Source organism: Dendroctonus ponderosae, unplaced genomic scaffold (assembly GCF_020466585.1).
Source record: "Dendroctonus ponderosae isolate FM_Combo_2020 unplaced genomic scaffold, Dpon_F_20191213v2 Dpon_F_20191213_4, whole genome shotgun sequence".
NCBI lineage: Eukaryota > Metazoa > Arthropoda > Insecta > Coleoptera > Curculionidae > Dendroctonus > Dendroctonus ponderosae.
The window spans coordinates 8,508,304-8,530,824 of record NW_026018611.1 but is presented as its reverse complement, the minus strand read 5'-3'; the positions used below and the strand labels follow the sequence as shown (position 1 = coordinate 8,530,824).

General features: G+C 31.5%; 2 protein-coding genes across 4 annotated transcripts in view; both read left to right on the top strand.

The window, feature by feature from the left end:
• The window catches only part of LOC109533092, a 21,981-nt gene extending 9,265 nt beyond the window's left edge, over positions 1-12,716 (top strand). For 2 of the 3 annotated variants that reach the window (XM_048666099.1, XM_019898323.2), the window contains exons 2-6: positions 8,251-8,613; positions 10,837-10,963; positions 11,072-11,268; positions 11,499-11,600; positions 12,338-12,716. In XM_048666099.1, the coding sequence (XP_048522056.1) occupies positions 8,268-8,613; positions 10,837-10,963; positions 11,072-11,268; positions 11,499-11,600; positions 12,338-12,414 (849 nt within the window). In that variant the 5' untranslated portion in view covers positions 8,251-8,267 and the 3' untranslated portion in view covers positions 12,415-12,716. The remainder of the gene's footprint in view (positions 1-8,250; positions 8,614-10,836; positions 10,964-11,071; positions 11,269-11,498; positions 11,601-12,337) is intronic. The other variant, XM_019898324.2, reaches the window with a different exon arrangement.
• A 1,632-nt stretch (positions 12,717-14,348) lies between these two features.
• On the top strand, positions 14,349-22,265 carry LOC109533067. The gene is made up of 3 exons (XM_019898260.2): positions 14,349-14,707; positions 16,148-17,746; positions 21,233-22,265. The coding sequence occupies exons 1-3, from the start codon at positions 14,687-14,689 to the stop codon at positions 21,506-21,508; spliced, it is 1,896 nt and encodes a 631-aa protein (XP_019753819.2). The 5' UTR covers positions 14,349-14,686; the 3' UTR covers positions 21,509-22,265.
• Positions 22,266-22,521: the final 256 nt, after the last annotated feature.

The window sequence follows — 22,521 nt, the reverse complement described above, 5'->3', positions numbered from 1 at the left end:
AAATACTAATTAACAATTAAAAGTGCGACTGGTTTAAACGGAAACGCGCGTGCACGAACATCCTGAGCGCGTGTCCCGATATCTTAGGGCGTTTCGGTCTTCGGCTATCTTACCGTTAAACTCCTGTACAAAATTGTACTAGACACTAAATTTTGTCTTATGAACAGTACAAATAAATATACACAGATAAATCAGTCACTTAAAGAAAATCAAATCGTAAATTTCAATAATGAATTTTGCGTTAGGTATTTCATTAAAATTAACTCAAATATTAAAATATTCAATATTGATTTAAAGTGATTTTAGAATAACTGATAAAGAAAAAGTCATTAACTTAGTTCTTTTTGTAGCTCTCAAATAGTCGCTTCTTTTGATTAAGTTGATTTGATATTAAGAATGTGTTTGTTTCACCAGATATCTTAGTCAGTTAGTTCATAAAGCTCATTTTTGAAATTTAATTGAATTTATGTTTAAATCTTCTTCAATATGACTTCTTTCAATTGATCATATGTTCTTGTATTTTTATCATAGACATTATTTTATCAATTAGCTGTAGCAACTTCTACCCATCCAGCGGTTTACCAATATTTAATTTCAATCCACTTCAAGAAATGTTGTCTTTTCTTGCTTCATTGTCTTTCTCTTATTTTACTAGATCTTTATATCACTTTTCTGTTTATATTTATATCGTATAATATTGGTTTATTTCACTGTTTTAGAAATTGCTTAGAATTTTGAATGTTGAGAGTCAAAATAACTTCACTTGTTACCGCGGGGGTCAAAAATGCCGCATCTTCGTTGAGTTTCTATTCATATTTTCTTCTAACTTGAATCTACCAATTTATACTCGGTCTAGATTAGTAGATTTGTTGATGCATGGCTTCTTACTTGGTCTAAAGTGGGCTTAAAATTTTACGTGCTATTGGCATGTTTTTCACATTTCAAGTTTCTTGAAGTATTCCTGCTCTGTTTGCTTAAAAAAACCATCTTCACTTCTCCCGGTCAACATTTTCAACTGATCAAACCTTCTATTTTTGAAACAGCTTTTCCAGGTCTGTGATTATCGTATCAGCTCACAAAATATGAAGTTTTTGTTCCTTTTGGGCTTTAATCACAATGTTTAATATTATAAAAATCATCACTTCTTCGTTAACTTGGCGAAAGTGAGTGTGCTTTCCAAAACACTTCCAAAAGTTTTCGCTGCTGCAGCTTTATGATATTTTATCAATTGCAAATAGTAATTTATTGGGCAATGGTAATTTGTTGATTTATTCGGTATTAAAGTTAATAGTTTTGTTCCAAAGTGGTTTTGTCACTTGCTCACGGAATCCGTTTTGAATTCCTGTTGTAGAATCATTTTTCACTTATTTTCGTTCAGATTAAAACTTTGAAAAAGTACAATGAGCAACTTGGTTTGTACAATTAAAATAAAAAACCGAAACATAATCGTTAGGTAATTCGTTCAAGTTGAAGAGCGACGCGTCCCTTTTGAAGGTACGTTATGGGGTGTTTGTTAAGGGTCACGGTAGGCCGCCACACTTCAACAGATGGTTGAATAGGTGGGAAATCATCGAACCATTAACAGGGGAAGCCGGCATTTCCCTATCCTTTTTTACTTTATCCAAACCTGCATGAGCAAACTGAAAGGGGTCATTTGGTTACCAATTATGTACGACCACAAACCCCCCTATTAATAAAAAAATTCGACAGTGAATTAAAATTTCGTGTCCAATGGATAGAGCAACAGTTTCCTACCAACTTTTAGCAAACATTTTACAATGACATAGAACAAAGGAATAGAAAATTAACCACTTAGTGTAAGGAAACCCAAAGGATCACTTGTAATTTTCATATGAAATTGAAAATCTACATACTTTTATTATGTTGCATTTAAATTTAAATAAAACCTGAACATGACGGACAATAACTCATCAATTGTTATAGTAGGTAGAACGTAGAAATTGAATAAATAATATTCAGTAATGATTTTAGCCCATAAAATCGCCAAACCATCAAAGGGACGGAAATGTTTATATTCTGTCGATATAAACGATTTCATAACACTATACGGGTGAACACCTCGTTATTCAATTACACATTATTAAATACAATCATCACTTAATGCCAGATTTAAATAGCTGAGCTAAGAGTCGCCTTATAAAATTTAATGAATCGAGATCAGGTTGTACTATATTTTCATGGAAATTAGATGTAGGTTTTTGGGTTTGTGGAGGTTTATTGGATAAGATGTGATATTTTACATGCTCCCAGTAAAATAAGGGAATGGAAATTATAACCATTTTCTCCAGAGTATAACATAAGAAAAGATCTCTTCTATTATGTTGTTTTGTGCCAATACCTTGTATTGCTATTATGTGCAGTGGTTATTTTGTATAGAAAACTAATCATTTCTGTTTGACGTGAAAATTTGCCAAACGCGAAGCATAACTAAGAAACTTTTTAACTATTTTCAGATTTAATACCATTTTGCCAAGTTTGCAATCCTTCAACGTGAATCTTGTGAAAAAGATCATGAGCTGGAATCACAGATTGAATTCAGTAATTAACTTCAATTAAAATCCCTAACTACTGAGTTTACCTGTTATTTTCCGCACCAGCCTCATATCAATATCATCAACTATGGAATATCGTCATGCATCGTATGGGCTAAAATCAATATTATCTAATGTGCCTGATGTTTGCAGATCCCGAATTTAAAATTACTATCCTAGTTTTGGTTTGATTCCAGATCTATTCGCAAGTAAATTATTTGGCACCGTGTTCATATATTTTTGACTCTAGTTGTATTAGTTACAATAACTGTTCTAAGGTCGCATCGAAATCGTCACCAAAATAACATCTATGGGTTTTGGCCTGATTTTTACAAAATACTTGCTTCGAAATGGTGAATTACTGTTTCATGTGGAACTTAATAAAAGTACATATACGTGCTGTCTGAGCTAAAGTTACAAAATCAATGTCAGACAGCATATGGTACCATATATCCGGTCAGGAAAGGGTATTTCCGCCGAGCGTCACGCTTTGGTCAACGTCTTCACCGGGATTATGGTAATTGATATTAATGGGACATCATAGTTATTTGCTAGTAAATGTTCCATTTCCAGCGCAATTAGAACAATTGAAAAGTATACGATCTTCAAAAGGTTTCTTTCCCCAACAGTTTTTAAGATGCATTAAAGTTCAGCGAAAACATTATCCAAAATACCAGTTAGGTACCTGTTAAAGAACTACGTCCCATTTATGCAAATTCCATATTTTTCAAACTGTTTTATAATATTTTATTCGTTGATAAAATTTCAGTTGCATTAATTTCCTGAAAGCCCTGATTTACACCTCCTTGATTTTTTCCTAAGTTCTATTGAGTACTAGTCATTTTGCTTGCAAGGAAACGAAACAATCCGGTAAGGATTTGTAAAGTCAGCAGACAATCCTTTTTTTAAATAAAATTTCGAAAAATGTTTGTAAATAGGAAACATATCTTGCAGCGATATCGGATTATTCTTCTTATATTGCCCGACATAAATTATTATACCTGAAAACCGTACCGAAAATCTGTTCAATATTTCCTCTCAAACTTTTCCTTTCGCATCAAAGTCAATTGATGTTTTAGTAATTTTTACAGAAGAGAACATTTGCGATTTTATAATGCGACAAAAACTCAATAAGTAATTTTCCGTTTTACAAATTTTTGCTAGACAAAAATTTTACAATTTCTTGCCTCATCCACTTCTTTTTAGCTGTTCTTTTCGGGCGTGGTATTAGATCCGTTGCTATTTGAATAATGGAAGTTTGACTGCCTGTACAATTTTTATCAATAGTTTTTTATTCGTTAGATATCGTTTTTATGCTGTATATCTTGTTTATTTCATCAGCAAGTTGGTGTCTTTCATTGTTTCTAACGATAGTTTTCTTGACTTCGATGATATTTCTACTTTCTTCAGATTTTCTCTTAACGTGGAGCAGAGCAGATTGTGGTCTGATGATTTCACAAAGAAATTATTACACCCTTCTCTTGCTGTTAATTTATTCAATAATTATAAAGAACACGATTGTACAACGAAATTTCCTCGGGAAAATTATTTCTATGATATTTTCAAACGGAACAACTAATTTCAAAAGATGCAAAAAGCGAATATACTGAACAAGAAGACAGTCTTGGTACATGTTTTCATATTGCAGACAGTAGAAGAATTTATGATAATATAAATAAAATTTCGATTGCTAGTCGACGATATTTTCCCCATTATCAACTCAAACAGCCTATAGATGCACGTTGATCCATCGACCTCAACAAACATTCAAAGCTTTGATTTCTGCCGGAAAAGCACAAGTAGATAGTTTTACTTATTTGTATACAGTAACTGATGGAGCCGACAGTGCGGGAATTTGTAATATTGTTCTAATTACAGTTTGCTTCCTTTGGCTAAAATTCGACAATCGATGGCAAAAATAACAGTTAAGAAAGCATGGTTCCTCCATTGAATAATAGCGGAACCCCAGCGTAGGATAGAAAATAAGTTAAACAGCTAAAAATACCCGTCTAGTCTGATGTCACTATTAAATCTGCAGACTTTTTTAATTGAAACCACATGGCGAACGCTTTCAATCACATTTTTTTCCCGTAAGTGCATGGTTAATGTTTGAAATATAATTAATGAACCCCAGACCAAGAGGACTCTTGACCGGAAACAAAAATGTCAGAACCCATATAAATTATTTAAATATCATGAGTCAGACTACATGTTAAATGACAGTAATTTCAGTAACTCGTTACAACATATCAGTTACATTAACTGAACTATAACAATGACTTATCGCACTGCCTGTTATGTGTGTGTTTATTAACTTCAGCGGTGTCTTTGTTCAACTAGAATTCGTAACTTCAAAAACAGTTGTATTGTCACCTTTTTATTCACCGTTTCCAAACGAATATTCAGGTGGTTTCAAAATTATTTCCAGACTAAAAGTTTGTATAAATAAATGTCTACTTCTAGCTTGTTTAAATTTGCCTTTATAATTACTGCATTATTGAAAATATGCAACACAATTTATTTTAAAACATTTATTCTGTTGGGTCTTGTTTTATAGCACAGGAAGAATGTTTATGAATTTGCATATAAATATATGTATTTTATATACATTTTCAGATGGGTATATCATACAAAATTATATAAATTTTAAAAAAATTGTCCATATCCATTCTTGTTATTCTTATTATTGTTATGAGACACGCTATAAGTATATGTTTACTAAGTTTTTTTACTTTCATTGTGTACAGTTTTTTTGTCTTTTTGGCGACGACAGCAGACCCCAAACACGCTAATCAGATCTCAAATTAGACCTCAATCTCTTAAAAATTGTGCAGGCACATATACAGAAACAAAACAAAAATACGTACTTACATATTATATAATTGAAGATGAAAAATGTGACTAATTTTCGTAAACAGACGCATGAATCATTCTAAGGACTTTTTGCATTTTCTAATACTATAATTTCTCTTATTCAAACTTCGCCTTCTACAAACAATTGTAAATTAAAAATCCTTCCAAATAAATGAGAATAGCAACTGAGTTCAAGCACACAAAAATGGAGAAAACATTCTATAAGTTCGAAAATCGAATTCATAATCCGAAATCAATGCAGCTAACGAACTTTTCAATTCCATTTGCATTCAAATGCATAGTCTGAGTTCAACTGAACTGTACTTGCATTTAAATTTCGGGATATAAATGTAAGACAAACTTTTCGCTTACTCATTTCTGTGGGTTCTATGATTACACAAATATTTTTCTGCAATTTTCACGCATTAAATGATTAGGAGAATTTGCCAATTAAGAGCTAAAAATGAAAGAGTTTTGAAAAATGTTATTTTTATACAAATAAAATACTTTCCCAATTTTTCATATGTGTTCTATGAAAACACAATGTCACTTCGAAATAGTGCACTATAAATTCATCAAATTAGTTCATTATCGAATTTTCTGTTAAATACACTCAACAGGGTAAACAGTACAACTTTATATATGGGTTATTAAAAGATAAAAATGGTTGAGTTAAAAAACATAGAGTCGTTTTATGTGGATTGCATTTAACATTGTTTCTTATTTATAATAATAATAATAATAACTCGCTCTTAATCAAATAATTTATTAATATCAAGCAAGTTGCGATTAGTTTGAGAGGCATATTGAGTGAAAGAAGATGAGAACATAAATCAAATATTTTAAAAATTTATACCGACAGAAAAAACATTGATCAAATTTGTAACGACTTGAGCTAAAGCTAAAAACGCGCTCTCGATAATAAACCGAAACATTCGTGGCATTTGCAGATTTTCTTATTGCTAAATGTTGAATTCTTGGTAGAAATCGATCTACCGATCTAATCAGAAAAAGGTTGTAAGCTTTCAGCAGTAAAGCTGTTGTGCCTCAATAATTCAATATTTAATTAACTTGGATGATGTCAGTCCCTCTTCCCATTTTTACGAGGTCTGCCATAAATAACCCCTATATTTTTAGATATTGGTATTTTTATGGTTGGGTCTTAGCACGATTAATACGCATTAACATTGACTGACAGAGCAGCCAATATAATTGTGTTTCATGTACACTGAAAGGAAAATAGTGTTAAATTCAGTTTAAACACTTTCAGTTTTAATTCAGGATTTCCTGCGAAACAATGTTACAAAAGGCCTAAAGTAGTTGTTAGAGTATATGGTTACAGACACAACTACACTTATATTATTTTAAAGAAGTATCGAATTTCTCAGGATGCTCATCTATAAGTATGCGGGTGCTATTAAAGTATTAAACCTTTTCAAATGGCGTTTGAAAAAAAACAGTAGAAAAGTATTTGAAAATGTGGCAGACAAATAATAATCAGGTTTGCAAAACGTTTAGCTATAATTATAATTTGTCACATAAAAGAAGGAAAATGGTCAAACTATTACAGGAAAAGAACCACATAGTCCGCTTCTCTCACTAATAAATTTGTTGCAAATCAAGAAAATCTGTTTGGTTTTTAATGTACATTAGAGACTCCGAAGTCATTAACCAAACCAAGTTTTGCTAGATTCTTTTATAAATAGGCGTGAATATAATGCGAGCCAGACCAAGAATTAAAGTGTTTAACTTCGACAAATATTCTCACTCAATTCCGTTTCTGTTTAAAATTTTTCTTTGTTGCTGTTGTAATAATTATCGATAATTGTATAGTAGATATATTAACGGTACAGATCACCCTCAGAAATGTTTATACAAAAGAGAAATGGAAAAGTTCATATGGATCCAACATGAAGAATTTTATAGAAAATACCTGGTGGTCAACTAGCATCAAAAATGCTGTTCTTGGACTTTATCTTGTAGAGGAAGATGCTTTCAAATAGGAAAATAAAAGAATCTATTTTATCAAGCAATCCAAATGTTTCAAGATTGTTTAATACCAATTTCCAAAGTACAACGAGCAGAAAATGATGAAAAAAATGCAGAAAATATAAAAATATACACCACAGTCGATAATTAACGTGCAATCAACTTGGGAGAATGTGCTTGAAAAACGTTTTAAAAAATATGTATCAATGATTATCATATTATAATTATTATACTCCTACCACAAAAAGATTTGTTTTTTACATCTGGTGAAACGGGCTTTTGTATTGCAAATGTTTATGCATAATCTGCAATAATTTAATTTAAAAAAGAATCATCTCTAAATATTCAATATAAATAGGGATGTTCCCATTTCTATTTCTATTAAACAGGAACATGATTTCGGTTCCTTTGTATAGTTTGCATCAAATTAGCCTGTTGCGTGTCTGCAGTATTTGTTAGCACTAAACAAAAATCACTCACTATCAAACGTAATGGGATGGCAACGATCCAAGTGTTGCAAAATGATCTAACTTTTATTTATATCAGAAACCCATGAACGAAGTTTCTCAAAACTTGTATTGTAGGAAAACCCTGGAAAATTCCTGGTTTGATTGACATCTGAAAATAGCTTTTCCATATCACAGATTTGATCGATTTATTAGTCACATCTGGTAGAAATAAAAGTTATTTTTAATCCACCATTGGTAGTTCATTTATAAACGGCTGATCTGGATTTCTTAATCAATTTATTGTATTACTCTTGGCAAGTTAACCAGAACTAATAACAAAATCCCAGCAAACGTGTGATTTAGAAACTTTACATCATCAATTTACTGGAGATTTTTTACTTTTTCAGCATATGCCACTCTAATAATGAACGAAATCGTCGGTCCAGACTCGGTGGAAAGCGGTTCAACAGATGAACTGATCTTAGATTGTGACTTTGAAGCCAACGGCGAAGAGGATGTGGTTCTCAAATGGTTTTACAATGGGATGGAAGATCAAATTTACCAGTGGATTGCTCTGAACAAGAACGCCTACGCTATGGGATCTTTAAAAGATCTCATTGACCCCACATATAAAGTTTCTGATGATCCCAATTCAATGATGCGTGCTCTGAGGTTTAAAGATGTGGATTCAGCACTCTCGGGAAATTATACGTGCAAAGTGGATACAGCAGATGAGGTCAAATGGCTCACGAAACAAGTGATTGTTTATTGTAAGTAGTTTTTCTGTATTCCCTAATTGCATTAGATTCATTCATCATTCAGGAAATTTTGAAATTCTTTCAAGTGTTTCGATTTAATTTTGTTAATCTTATAGATTTGAAGACAATTTAATACACCTACACTTTAGATCCGGATTGGGAACAGCTAAGACGAATTTTGCTACACATTCACAAGTCACACCTAATTTTTAATGGTGTTCTCATTTCCTTTTAGTATATTGCTCTTTTTCCAAAATAGGAAATTTCTATGAACATTTGAAGAAACACTTTTGTTGAAGCTTTAGCGAAAGAGTTCTCCAACATACTGGTTTTACTCAACATTAACTCACTCTTTTTTGTCAAAATACGCTTTTCACTTACTATTTAAATTAAGTATTCATCTAACTGAAACTCAACTTCTGATAAGCCGAAAAAATGTTTACATTGCTTAAATTATATATATTAAATATAATTAACTTAATAATCGAACTACTGTTCTACTGTTGCAAATTACAAACATACATTAATCTGCCTGAAAATAATTAAAAAAAGATGTAATTAAATTCATTAGAAATAATCCAATAATGTAATGTCAGACTAGGTCATATTATCTTGTCCACAATACACTTTTCGAATATTCTAAGAAACAGAATGGGCAGATGTCTTTGTATGAAAGCAACCATGGGTAACAGCACGGCACGAGCCAACCTTAAGGAAATGAAGTTTTATAAAAATAACATGCAAATGAACAGCTATTAAGTCGCTGGTCTAAAAACATTATGTGTTATACTTTTTCAATGGTTTCATTAGACGATCATACTTCAATTATGAAGAAAACGGCCAATATTATTCGTAAAAGTAGCCAATTATGAACCGATTTTAGACAACTGTTAGAGCATGAAGTACTTTCTAAAATTCAGTATTTATGTTCTCCAATTATAGGCGATTTGGTCAGTTAATTTTTTGAAAATTTGCGGCCAAAAGTTATAACAGCTCAAGTTTTCTATCAGTCGCAAAAGTTTATTTTAAAAGAGTTTCAGTTCTTGCAACGCGAAATAAAAATGGATTTCAAATTGTTAACAAAAAAAATAGCTTTCCTGATTCAGTTATAAATTTAAAGGGAGCAATTGTCACTTTTAGGTTTTAGTTGCTCAATACTCCTATCGTATGGAAAAGATTTGCAGCTGCTACAGTAAGCGAATCGAATGCATGCAATTTAATGTTTACTTTCGCGAAAACTTAACGAAAAATTAAATGGAAGTAAGAAAATTTACAAGGATAAAACAACCTGTACAACCTGTAGCAATTAAATAAATTAAAAATTCCAATGAATTCTTAGCCTATAAAAGCTGTACATTTTTCAACTTAGTAGAAAAATTTCCTATTTGTTATTTGTATTAAAGAAAAATGTTCATCAAGTAATTACAATGTTTGCAATTCCATTATTAATACGATTGAAGAGGATATGAAATTGAAACTATTGATAAAAACTTAAAATTGAAAACAAAAAAACTGTCCATTTAGTAAGAACATTTCTCAATTATACGTTCCAAACCCAACCATCCGACCAATTCCTTTTATCTGGTCTTAAAGTCCAAGCTAATTTTGCGGAAATTTGTCGAAATATGAATCAAATGCTGGAAATAACTCTAATTTCTTAGCTTGTACTCGAAATTATGTATGATTTTGTTGGGTTGCTAGTAATTTATTGTGATTTCAAATGATTGTTACGTAAATTTCCTGTTCTGTTTGTCGTTTCCATAAGTTTGAAACTCCTTCGCAATTGCGATTAAGTGAATATCTTTTTAAAAATTGAAAAACAACTATGCACACACTTGAAATTTTACTGTGCTACTTCCAACATTGCCAAAATAACTGCCGGAATTCCGGAAAACTCATCTACCCATAACAAAAAAATCAATTATTGCGAAATAAACAGATTTTAATTAAACGCTAATAAACAAAATGGGAACTTCTTGATAGACAAGGTAAGCAAATTTCCATAATAAAAATTATGCGCAACTGAGAATAAATAACACAAGTGAGGATAAAATACGGGTTTGTAAATATTAAATCGGATTTGAAATAGACTTCTAAAAATTCTAGAAATCTATTCAAATGTAGATTGAATATGAAAAAGTAATATTTTAGCTGTTGCTATTATAAGAATTCAGAACTTTTGAAACTGAAATCTGTTTTCTATAGCAGAAAATAAAAATGTCAATTTTGTTTCAGCTCCAGCCACATCATTTCAGATATTTCTTTTTGGTGTAGAAGACCAGTTTCAAGGAGACGAAGTTGTGCTATGCGAAGCAACCAATATTTCACCCAGACCGGATTTTTCTTTGCACGTTTCGGGCAGGTATGAAACCTTCAAATAAAAACAAATTGAGAGTAGAATGTAGGCAATTAATGCACTTAAAATCGGTACTTTTCTTCATTTCGCTTAGTTAACATGTCTTTTTTTTAGTAACGGTTCTTTGGACGACTTGGAGCTGTTCAACCCCATCAGAGAGGAAATTCCCAATGAGGACGACTCCTACAATGTATCGATTCGGATTTCATTCAATTCTAGTTATCTGGAACCAGGAACAACGAAGTTTAGCTGTTTGCTCAGTATACCGGGAACAAACTATTCAGATACCAGGTCAATGGAGCATTTTGTCGGTAAGGATGGTTTAACGAAAAAGGCTGCATCAAAGACACTGATATGACAAGAGTGAAAATATACGGCGAAAACCTCCTTTGTACTATTCGCAAAATTCAAAATTTTTATTCCTAAATCCACATTTGCCGCAAAATTATTGCTTGAGCACATGCACCCGATACTCACACCAAAATCTGACTCATTCTGCTATCTGGCTAATAACCCATTTTTATTTATCTCACACTGTTAGACTATGAGGAAGAACCCTCCCCCTTTGAGCTGTTGAATGAGGAGTACGCAAGTTTTAATTACCCATCTAACTTCACAGAGGAAAGTCCTAGTGAAGATATAGGTACTAGAAAGTATTCATCGTGCATGGTGTGTTCTGTTCAGTTATCAGTTGCATATTTGTCAGGTTGTTCATAATTTACTAACAATAATGGAGTTCGTAAGTTTTTTGAATTTTATGTAGCTTGATGTGGTTGGAGATACATGGAGGAAATAAACGTTATTTATGTTGAGGCTTCCAAAGATTCTTCAAAGTCAACGAATGAAAAATTAATACATACCAACTAAAATAAATTTAAATTTATTAATGCGCTTTATTAATTTTGAAGCACGCTGATGGTACTAAAACTGTAACTTAGAAGTAACTTTACAGGAGAAAAGGTCAATGGTTGCTGTCTTGTCTTTACATATAATCTGCAATGTTTCATAATTTTTCAGTCAACAAGCAATTGACTTAAAAAGTATTTGTTAACTATATTTTTTGTTGTGGTTTATTTGATACTTAAGCTTACGATTTAAACAAACCTACTCATTATTAGCATAAGAAGCCCAGCAGCGATATAAGCCCGAAATATAACAAAACATTTCTATTTGAATCAGTTTGACAAAAAATTCAAGAAAGCGAGCAGCACTCCCCGCATTGTGTCAGGTTTCCAGACTTGTATGAAAACACATGTAGTATTTTTTTTAGTACAGCAGTCTTTATTTAAAACTGCTGTTGTTTTCGTCCTAATTACTAATAAAACACCTTCTAAAACATGATAAAAAACAAGTGATTCTCAAAGTTTTCTTTATTTTCAGAGAATGGAAGCAATCGCATAAACTCCGTGGTTCTACTTGGGTGTACTTTAATGTTCTCGCTGCTTCTGACCACGTGAGCCATCTGTGATAAACCTAGACATAAATTAAATAGGTTCCAAAAGCTAATAATTTATTACTGAAATCACACTTAAACAGTTTCAGATGAAGTTATTAAATGTGTATAAAAAACTGTACAAAATGTACATACAAATTTGACATATTTATTATTGATTAATGAACTTATTATTGTACAGTTGCATTGTTTAATACCAAAAAAATTACCAAAGCTAATGTTAAATATGTTGTATAATGTAAATATTATGTTTATTTTTGTAACTTCTAGTCTAACAATATTGCATTAAATTTGTTACTTACTCAATATAATTTTGTAATTTATTTTCCTGATAAGCTGTTTACTTGAACAATATTGCAATTATCCTTTCTCACTTCTTGATAATATTTATTTGTATTTCATTATATTCCCAAGTCCCGATAAAGCCATCTTTGTATTACTTATGTTATAAAACAAAACTGACAAAGATTTTTCTACATGAGATGAGCACCACGCGCTTGAGTACAGTTCCAAGCGCAATAGGAAAAGTTTAATCGGCCGGACTTTATAATTGTTTTAATTCATAAAGGAAATATATACGTGTTTATTTAAAAATACCTTTGAAAACATTAGTTTCATCAGATGAAAACATTGAAGTTCTGAAAGATCCAAGCTCTACCCTTTCGAATTATTGGAATTTTCAACTTATATTAAAAATCTCTTAAAATACAGGAAGCTGTGTTAAAATTAATAAAAACCTTCGAATAATTAATAGAAAATTGAAATCGATCGCAACCCAGATGCTGTGTGATTTCGCAATAAACCGCGGAGAACTAGAACCATTGAATGTATGTAATCCGATATTAGTTTCGTTTTCAAAAATTTTAACTTGAGGAAACGTTAGCATGTTGAAAAGCTTATGGTTGGAATTTATGATAAAGCTACATGTTGCAACTAAAAATATTAAGTCTGGGTTTTGGTCCTTGTAAGATCGCTTAAAATACTGAAAGTTAATAATTTATAAATTATTAAAAATATAAATAAATTACATATCTGAAAGGTAATGATAATTACGAAAATGCAGGTTTTTACGTGTTTCTTTATTCACAATAAATTCACAAAAAACACAATAATTAATTAAAATCAAAAGAAAAGTACTTGAAGTTTTATAAGATTTACTTTTTTATTCATCTGAAAAAAAAACTTTCTCTATAACTGCGATGTTCAGTTAAATTGCTATACTATTAGACCTCCCTTAACTTATTGTTGCCATTATTTATACACCCGTATTTAGTTCAAGGTCTATTATTTTATCATACATAATACATATTAACATTTAATGTTAATAATGTAATAATAACGTAACTTTTATTATTTAATGTTTAGAAATTTATTTCAAAAAATACACAGATATGTGTTTAGCAAAATAAACCCGAAATTTAATTTGTTCGCATTATCTTAATTATTAATATCCTAAGAAAGCACTTAGTAGAAATATGTACTTATCTGAACTTCCTCCAACCCGAAATCATAATTAAGAAGGTAAGTGCATACATCTGAATTTGTATTTTATTGGTTTGTTATAAAACACCGAACTATATACGCAATCACTAATTTTTTTTTCTACTTTTACTGATTTAAAAGTCAAATATTTAGGTACCATATTGTATTCGATTCACATTCTCTTCCTTAGTCTGAGGGCAAATAATATATACACAGAAATTCTAACTAATCAATGGTTAAAAGCGTAAAGTTAATTAAAATAAATGATATTTGGACCGGAGTTCAGAGTCACAACTCAAGGCGAAATATGAAAAACATTATAAGATAAGTACAAATGCAAGCAGACAGATCAATCTAGTATCTTAATAAACTAATAAAAATTAATATTTTCCTTCATTTCAAACAACGAATTATTTTTAAAGATAAAAACGCACAACCAGACCAGCAGAAGTTAAGCAATAACTTGCATCAAGTTTAAAAATATACTTATAAATACATAAACCGCACTTCTCCGCTTCAATTTCATAAAAGGCACACATGAACCAATTTTATCACATTAAATAGCAAATTTGTGCTAAACTTGTTCAAACATATTCTGTACATTTGACTTCTGACTATTAGACGTGTGAGAGAAATGCGACATTTGAGTAGGAGAAGAATGAAGATTCTGTATATGGAAGATGCAACTGATATAGAAAAGAAAGTTAAAGATTCAGACAGACTTACACTTGACGTCCAAGTGCAAGGTCGTTCATTTAGTCGTGGTGAAGTGGTTGTGCTTGAAGAGCCTCAAGATGAACCTCAGAATAGAATTTGTAAGTGTAAAAAATTATATTTTTTGTTAAACTACTTTAATAATATATACCCATAACTAAATTTTATTCAGATAATATTCGTGGACTAACTAAGAAGTATATTAAGTCTTAAAATATTTTTACATATTCAAAAAGATAAAACTTTTAATACAAATTATATGCTATAAATTTTCAGTTGACTGAATGTAAGTATAAGTAAGTTTATGGATTATTCTTAATTGTTTTCATTTTTATGAACAGGAAAGTATATCTTATTATCCTTTCCAATTAATTAGTTTTACGTTAAAGGGCAATGAGACAGGAGACAATGGAAACAAAATCCTTCCAAAATAGTTTTGCTGTTTTCTGTGCAACGAATTTCTTTAAAGATGCTGTTCAATAATACCGGCATTTGCAGTTTTCCGCAAAATATAGTCGCTCTAAAAAAATGTATGGATAACTTCCCACTCCCATTTGTAAATTTGTCAAATGTTTCCTCAGAAACTGAAAATATTTTTGCTCAATTTTCGAAAAACTGATAGTTTTCAAATGTGATAGTTAAAAAATTATAAATATCAACTAAACCCAATTAAAATATACTCACTATTCCCTAAGAAAAAACTAAATCATAAAATGAATGTAGTGCCATTATTTTCGCATTTAAAACTTGCAGCAAATTACATCCGCAACGTAAAGATCGACGCTCGATAATAATAAAAACCGCGTTTTTTTGTTCAGAACAAGTAGTAGAAAGTGTTCTAAAAAAAAGAGAGTGATCAAATGTTCATCGATTTAATGCAAATATTTTATACATAATTGGAAAATTAAATGGCACGTCAATTTCTGTTTAGCAAGTTTATTCAACTAAAAAAAAAATAAAAAATAATCTCAAAATGAAATTGAATTCAGTTGTAAATCATAACGTTATTACCGGCGGCAATATTTCCGTTAGAGCTAGAATGAAAAACTAATTAGTTTTTTAGTTAATCGTTCAGAATATTTCAGAAATCCCATATGATTAATCCACGACATGAATTGGAGTTGTTTGAATTCAGGTTTAAAAGAAATGACCAAAAAAGAAACCATTTTGCAGATGTTGAATCGAAATTCACAACACGTTCACTTTCTTTCCTGACACAATACTTCCCACAGTTATTAAGTCTGATATTAAGCGTTTGGAGTAATAATTTTTCTAATTTAAATCGAATTGTTTATTGTTAATGAATTATGAAAAGCTGGTTTCGGTGAAACGATTAACAAAAGAATAAAAGATATTGAATATGTTTTTCTCTGCAAAGATTTGACGAATTAAATGCAGGTCAATTTTCATTGTTGCAAATGCGCCAAGAGTCGAGCGGTTATTATTTTTCTCAATTTACTGCTTCCTTATAAACTTACAACAAACCCTTTATCAACAAAAAGCAAAAACTCAGTAGTAACAATTAATTTCATTCCTTACAGCTAGTCATTGTGTACCTGAGTGTAACAGTTACCGCAATGCACGAGCCCCAAGTCTACGAAGAGTTGGACGAGCAACCACCAGTATACAAAAGAACTGCCAGACACTTAGGAAAATCTGAATCGACTGCCAGTTTCCAACCACCTGCGGTTTCCAATTATCAGCCATCACAGCAACAGGATCGCTTGAAATCGAGATACGATCGCCAGCAGCAAGCAGATTTCCGGAATTTGAGAAGAAGTTCCGATTCGTTAGCACATCGTCATCCTGTAGCCAAGAGCTTCCACTCTGATGACGCCAACAACGACTGGAAACCGTTCCAGCCAAGTTTCTTGTATCCTTCAGCACCAAAACCAGCCACAAACAGCTACAGAAGAAGTCGTCATTTTTCGCAATCACTTAAGACGAAGGAAATATTGAGAGGCAACAAAAACGCAATTGATTCAGCTGCGGCGGGAAGCGAACACAAAGAAGAATTGACAAATTCTGAACGACAAGACCAACAGACTCAGTTAATTTACATTTCGCCCAATACCCTTAAAGACAAGTTAGGACTTGACGCTAAGACCAGCGAAGAAATCATCCAAAAATCAATTCCCGGCAACGAAAATCCAGATGCAGAGCAATTTCAACTAACCGATCTGCAAGAGCTTTTAGGCAAAAATCCAGCATTTCAACTGCAGGGCCTGCAAAGGCTTCTAGAAGATGGTAAACCGGTTGTTGAGAACAGCTTGCCGGTTTCAAATGTTAAGGACATTTCTAGTATTCATATACAACATAATGGTACTCCGTCACTAGAGACTTTACAACAGCAAATTGACGCAGTCAATAAAGCTCAAGAAGAGGAAGTTTTGGCTGCTGCTCAGAAGCAAGCCGAAGCCCATGTTCACGCTCAACACCAAGCTATAGCCTTGGCTCAGAAGAAAGCTCAAGAAGAAGCATTTGCTAAAATTGCCGCTCATAATCAAGGACTATCAACTTTGAGTGCTGAGCAACTGCAAGGCTCCCAAATCCATAGCCAGCCTCCCGAAAATGGTGGCGTAATAACAATTAACAGCCCATCCCAAGAATCAATTGCCGAAGAAAACCCACGGGAAATCGATCAAGAAATTCATCAAAATGCGATTGAACATCCACAACAAACTGCTAGTGTTGAGCAGCCGGAAGTTTCGGCATTACAAGGACGACCTCTGGATCAGCTGATAGTAAATCCAGTAAAACACTATGGAGGAAGTTACGCTTCCAGTCTTCAAGACCTGCGAAATGTCAAACCAAGAATTCAAGGAGCTCGTGGAATAATTTACCGGCCAGTTGCCTTAGCCAATTCCGTGGAGGATCCGGCCAAACTTCAGTATCTTTCTGCAGTTCCACCTTTATACAACCCAAAAGATATTCAAAATTATTCTCCAGTTTCTCCCTACACACCGCACCTGAGTGCTCAAAGTGTCTATACGAAAACAGCTCCGCAACCTACCGAACCGACCATAGTCAATTTACTTCAACAAGAACAAATCCGAGAAACTTATCAGCCAATCCATGTCAGTCCATCACCAGCCACCGTTAATCAACTCTACTCAGAGGAACCGAATGATGAGGACGAAGTAAGTAAAGCTTTGATTTATATACATAAGTGAAGCCCAGAACATCAAAAACATATTAATTTGTCTTTTAAGGCCCCAAAGTAATTGTTGCACATCTTGATCATCTTAGTCTGCCACTGATTGCTATAAATATTTAAACATAAACGGTTCATAGCAAGACCTAAACTTATGTGGCGATTTGCAACGAGAAAACCTAACTTAATCGAGTCATTTTAAGCTGCAACAATTGAAAATAAACTTGCATCTGTTTACGAGAAAATAATGTAGGTTCCGCTGTTTCAGTTTCATAAAATGTTTTGTACAAAACACATTCATAGTAATCATTCACAGTGTACCTAAGAAAACCAAGCGGGTAAAACTAAAAACCTGAACTGAATAAAGTTTTGGGAAAATACGTTGGAAATTCGTAGATAGATAGTAAAAGTGTTTCTTTAATTAACAATAAAATGATAAACAGAAAGTATATTACAGCTGTCTTGATGATCTGTATCTTCTTGATGAATGCGTTAATTTGCAGTTTTAATTTAGGTATGAAACCGTTAAGTGGTAGCTCGAAAAACATTTCACATGTCAAAAGTTAGTTAATCAAGGCATAATTATGGTGCTAATGAGCGCTTTGTTTGATTTATTAAGTGTTTGTTGATTGGGAATTGATTTCATAGTGTAATGTTTTCGCTTACTTGTTCAAATGTTATTGCTGTTTACATGTCCAATAAAAATATAAAAGCATTATCACAAAAGATTCTTACTAATTATTATCGGAGTAAAATCGAATTAGATATTTACGGAAAGTAGTACAATAATCATGATCTACTGTCATATTACCAAAAATCTAAGCAAAATTCAGAAACACATCGGTAAATAATGGATCTAAAAAAAAGCGTCAAAGAAGTTAGGAATACAGATATACATATACTTAATCCATATTTCAAGTTCTTATACCAGTATTTGATCATGTAGAGACTTCAATATTCACCTGCAAAATATTAAAAAGTGTTTCTTTGAAAAGTAGACACAATGATTTAAAATGAATAAAGCCACTTGCAAAATGCCACTAAACAGCTAAATCTTCTATAGCCTTTTAAGTAATATAGAATTATGGTTTCGGCTACAAATTTTTACTTTTTAAATTAATTTTATGCTGCTGTCTGTACATGCCATTAGTGCTCAGTTTTATGCATGTGTAGTTACAATGAAAATGTTTATATTTGTTGCTTATTTATTGCATATTTGAATTAATAAAATCCTGTATAACGAATTCTAGCATTTGCAACCCTATTTTTAAATGAAGTTAAAAAATAACAGTAGATAACTGATTTTGAGTCAAAAATTGTCAGTAGATAAATATATACACATATAGCAAAAAATGCGATTAATGAAAAATGGCCAAAAATAATTTTACATTTGCATCACGTAATTCCGGAATTACGCACCGCACTTTTAACTCTTTTTCTGTATAAACAGTAGATGAATACTAAATTTACATTTTATACAAATATCTTTAATTTAACTAATCATCCCATCTGATTCTCATTTTCTTACATTTGCAGGCGATTTAACTGTATAATACTGAATACTCATAATGTTCATATTTACATGGTGTCCCATATGCAAAATTGGTTAGAGAACCTGAGATATTTTCAAATAAACATATTTTAAAACATGTTTTAGGAAAATGTCTTATTTGGGAAATAATAGGTGCACAAGAATAATAATTTACTTAATTAAATTGCTATATATTTTTGGATGTTCAAATGGTTTTCAAACTAAATAATATTTTCCGCCTTCCGTGTGTCTAGTAAAATTGACAACATATGGGATTTTTAATATTAATTTTACCAAAAAAGTTATTCTTTATAAAAAGTTTTGCATGTTTTTATTTGTGAGCGCGGTTTATTAAAAAATTTGAATTTTGCTAACGGGTAAAGTGTCTTTATTTTTGACAGTATTGTAAATTGTTATTTAAAATAGTTAACCAGAATTTAAAACTACGTTCTAATATGCAATTGCGTTCTGCTACTAAAAAAAATATTACTTGCATTTCCAAAAGTCTTGAACTTGTCTGTATTTTTTTCATACTTTCCTTACTGTGCCATAGTGAAGATTTTTCTCTGTCGTTGTTTATTAAAAATGTCTGCAGCTTCGCGATAAGCTTTATAATTTTATTGTCACCCACAATTAATACAAATTCAATGTTATCTTCACTTTATATTAAACTACTTTATTTGAAATGTCACTAAATACAAATATTAGATTTCACGTAGCTACACTTACATTTGCATTGATACTTGAGACAAAAATAGGAAAACGTCTTTTTAAGTAGCAGGATGTAATTGCATAAGTTTTTAGTTCTGATAGACTTTTCTTAATAATAATTTTCGATATTGCATCAAATAAAGGCACTTTATTGTTGGAAAATTAACATCTGATAATTGCATTTGAGACTTAAGAACATGCAAAACTATTTTGACCTATTTATTTGTTTACCTATTATTTGTCCAAAAATTTACAATAAAATGTAGCCACACTGTATACAAGGCGTTTTGTTGACTAGTGATTAAAGTCGAAGTCCCTATTGATAACTTTTACGTAATCTTTCATTTTTTAACTACTGAAAAAATTAAAGAAAATGTAATCAAATTTAATGTAAAAATGCAATATATACAAAATGGGCCGAGGCATTCCTGGCATCGAAGCATTCAAGCTGAAGTAAACTATATGGCAGACAAATTTACATATATCAAAAATACAAAAATAAGTCAACATAAAATTTTAATAAATAATAAATTTTATATCTAAAAGACATACATATTTTTAAACCAGAGCCGTACTTATGTATGTTTAAGTCAGTTTATTCTTACTAAACCTACTATGATAGGCAAGGCTGCTTTTGAACAGATGTGATTTTGCAAATTATTATCAAAATGATGATATTTCACATTTGGATTCTAAAAAATGCCTGTTATTAATTATATTATCTAATTTTCAGTGCTTTATAACAAAATGCTACTGAACCATATCTATTGAAAAGTTCTTGTAATCTAATGAACTTGTGATTACTTTTTAACATTAATCAAACAATTTTTTTGCGTGCTTACGGTAAATTTATGTTGCATTTGGGAAACAAAATTGAAATTCGAAATATACCCTTAAAACGCTTACAGCTTTCCAAACAAGCAAAATATAATTAATTTAACAAACTGCGATCATGCACATCCAATATTCATGTGCTATGAATATCTGCCGTACTGAGCAAAAACATGATCACGTCTTCATTTAAGAGAGATCAACACCAAAAGAGAAATTCTGGTTTATTTAGACATTATTCCCCGGTTTGGCAAGCCTTAAAGAACAAGAATCCATGCCAAAGCACGTTCGCAGTGAGGATTAGGCATATGAAAATTTCAATTTCTATGCAAGAAATAATTATTCATGATTATTATAAAAGTTTTATAGTACATCATATAAATCTATATTTTTTCATAGCATCAACAGTACGCAGCTAAATACGCGTTTGGGTATCGAATCCTGGACGAAAAGCATGGCAATGATTTTGGGCATGAAGAAGAGCGAAATGGTAAGCTCACTAAAGGTCACTACTACGTGAGGCTTCCCGATGGTCGCAAGCAACGGGTGGATTACTACGCAGACAAGAGTGGTTATCATGCCAGAGTCAGATACGAAAATGTGGGAAAACATCCTTATAATCCAGTTGAAAGCGCTGAAGAATCAAGTAATTTGCAAACAGTTCACCATCAATAGTAATCCCTTTACTACTTCTACTTGAAGAAGCGTTTGACTTAATAATTTTTCCGTCTACGTAGGAATCAACTAAGCGTTATTTGCTAGTCATAATTATATTTCAGTTGTACTTTGAATGAAGAGAGATTGATCAAAAGTGTTATGGTAAACAGACAGAAATCAAACAAATAATCATCTAATGGTCAACATGCAAACTACACACTAATAGTAAAAATCAAATCGTCATCAAATGTAAATGTAGTGAAAGTTCGGAAACTGACAGCAAACACCCTTACAGAAGAGCATCTGTTAAATATATAATTACGTTCTTACATATTCAGTTCCGCGAATCAAGTCTATAGTAGTGTATACAAAGTGACTGTAAATATTTCTTTCGTAATATCCATGAAATTTTGAATCAGGTAATAAATAACAGCTGTCTTCGATTTATGAGGCTGAGTTTATTGGACATTGATTAACTTTTTCTTTTTTTATGCTGAAGAATTATAAAGTTGCAAATACCTAACCCTGTATATTGGATTTAAGTCAATACATCTTTAATTTGTTTATTACATATTGTTGATAAAATTTCAGTATGGTGATTTTTTAATTTTATTTTACAATTTTATTCAAGAATGGAGAAAAAGTAACGATAATAGGTAAGAGCAATGGAGCTGGTACAGCTGGTGCCATTACCAGCTTTACCGTTGCGAAATTATTACTGGAACTTCAGAAATTTAATATTTTTGAAGTAATACCGCATTTGATGTTTTTCAGTTATTTATTATATTTATATTTATTCAACAATCTGTGAAAAATATTGGCTATTTTAAATTTGGCGAATTTAAATTAATTTAATTGTCAGTTTAAACAAGAAATATTAATGGAAATAATATAAAAATAGTGACTAGCCTCACATAAGAAAAAATTTTAGCAAAATCCGTGAAAACACGTTTCATTGCTTAGAAGAAAAAAGGAATAATATGTATTTGCATATACAGTCCATAGGATTTATCGTTAAAAGTTACAAAGTA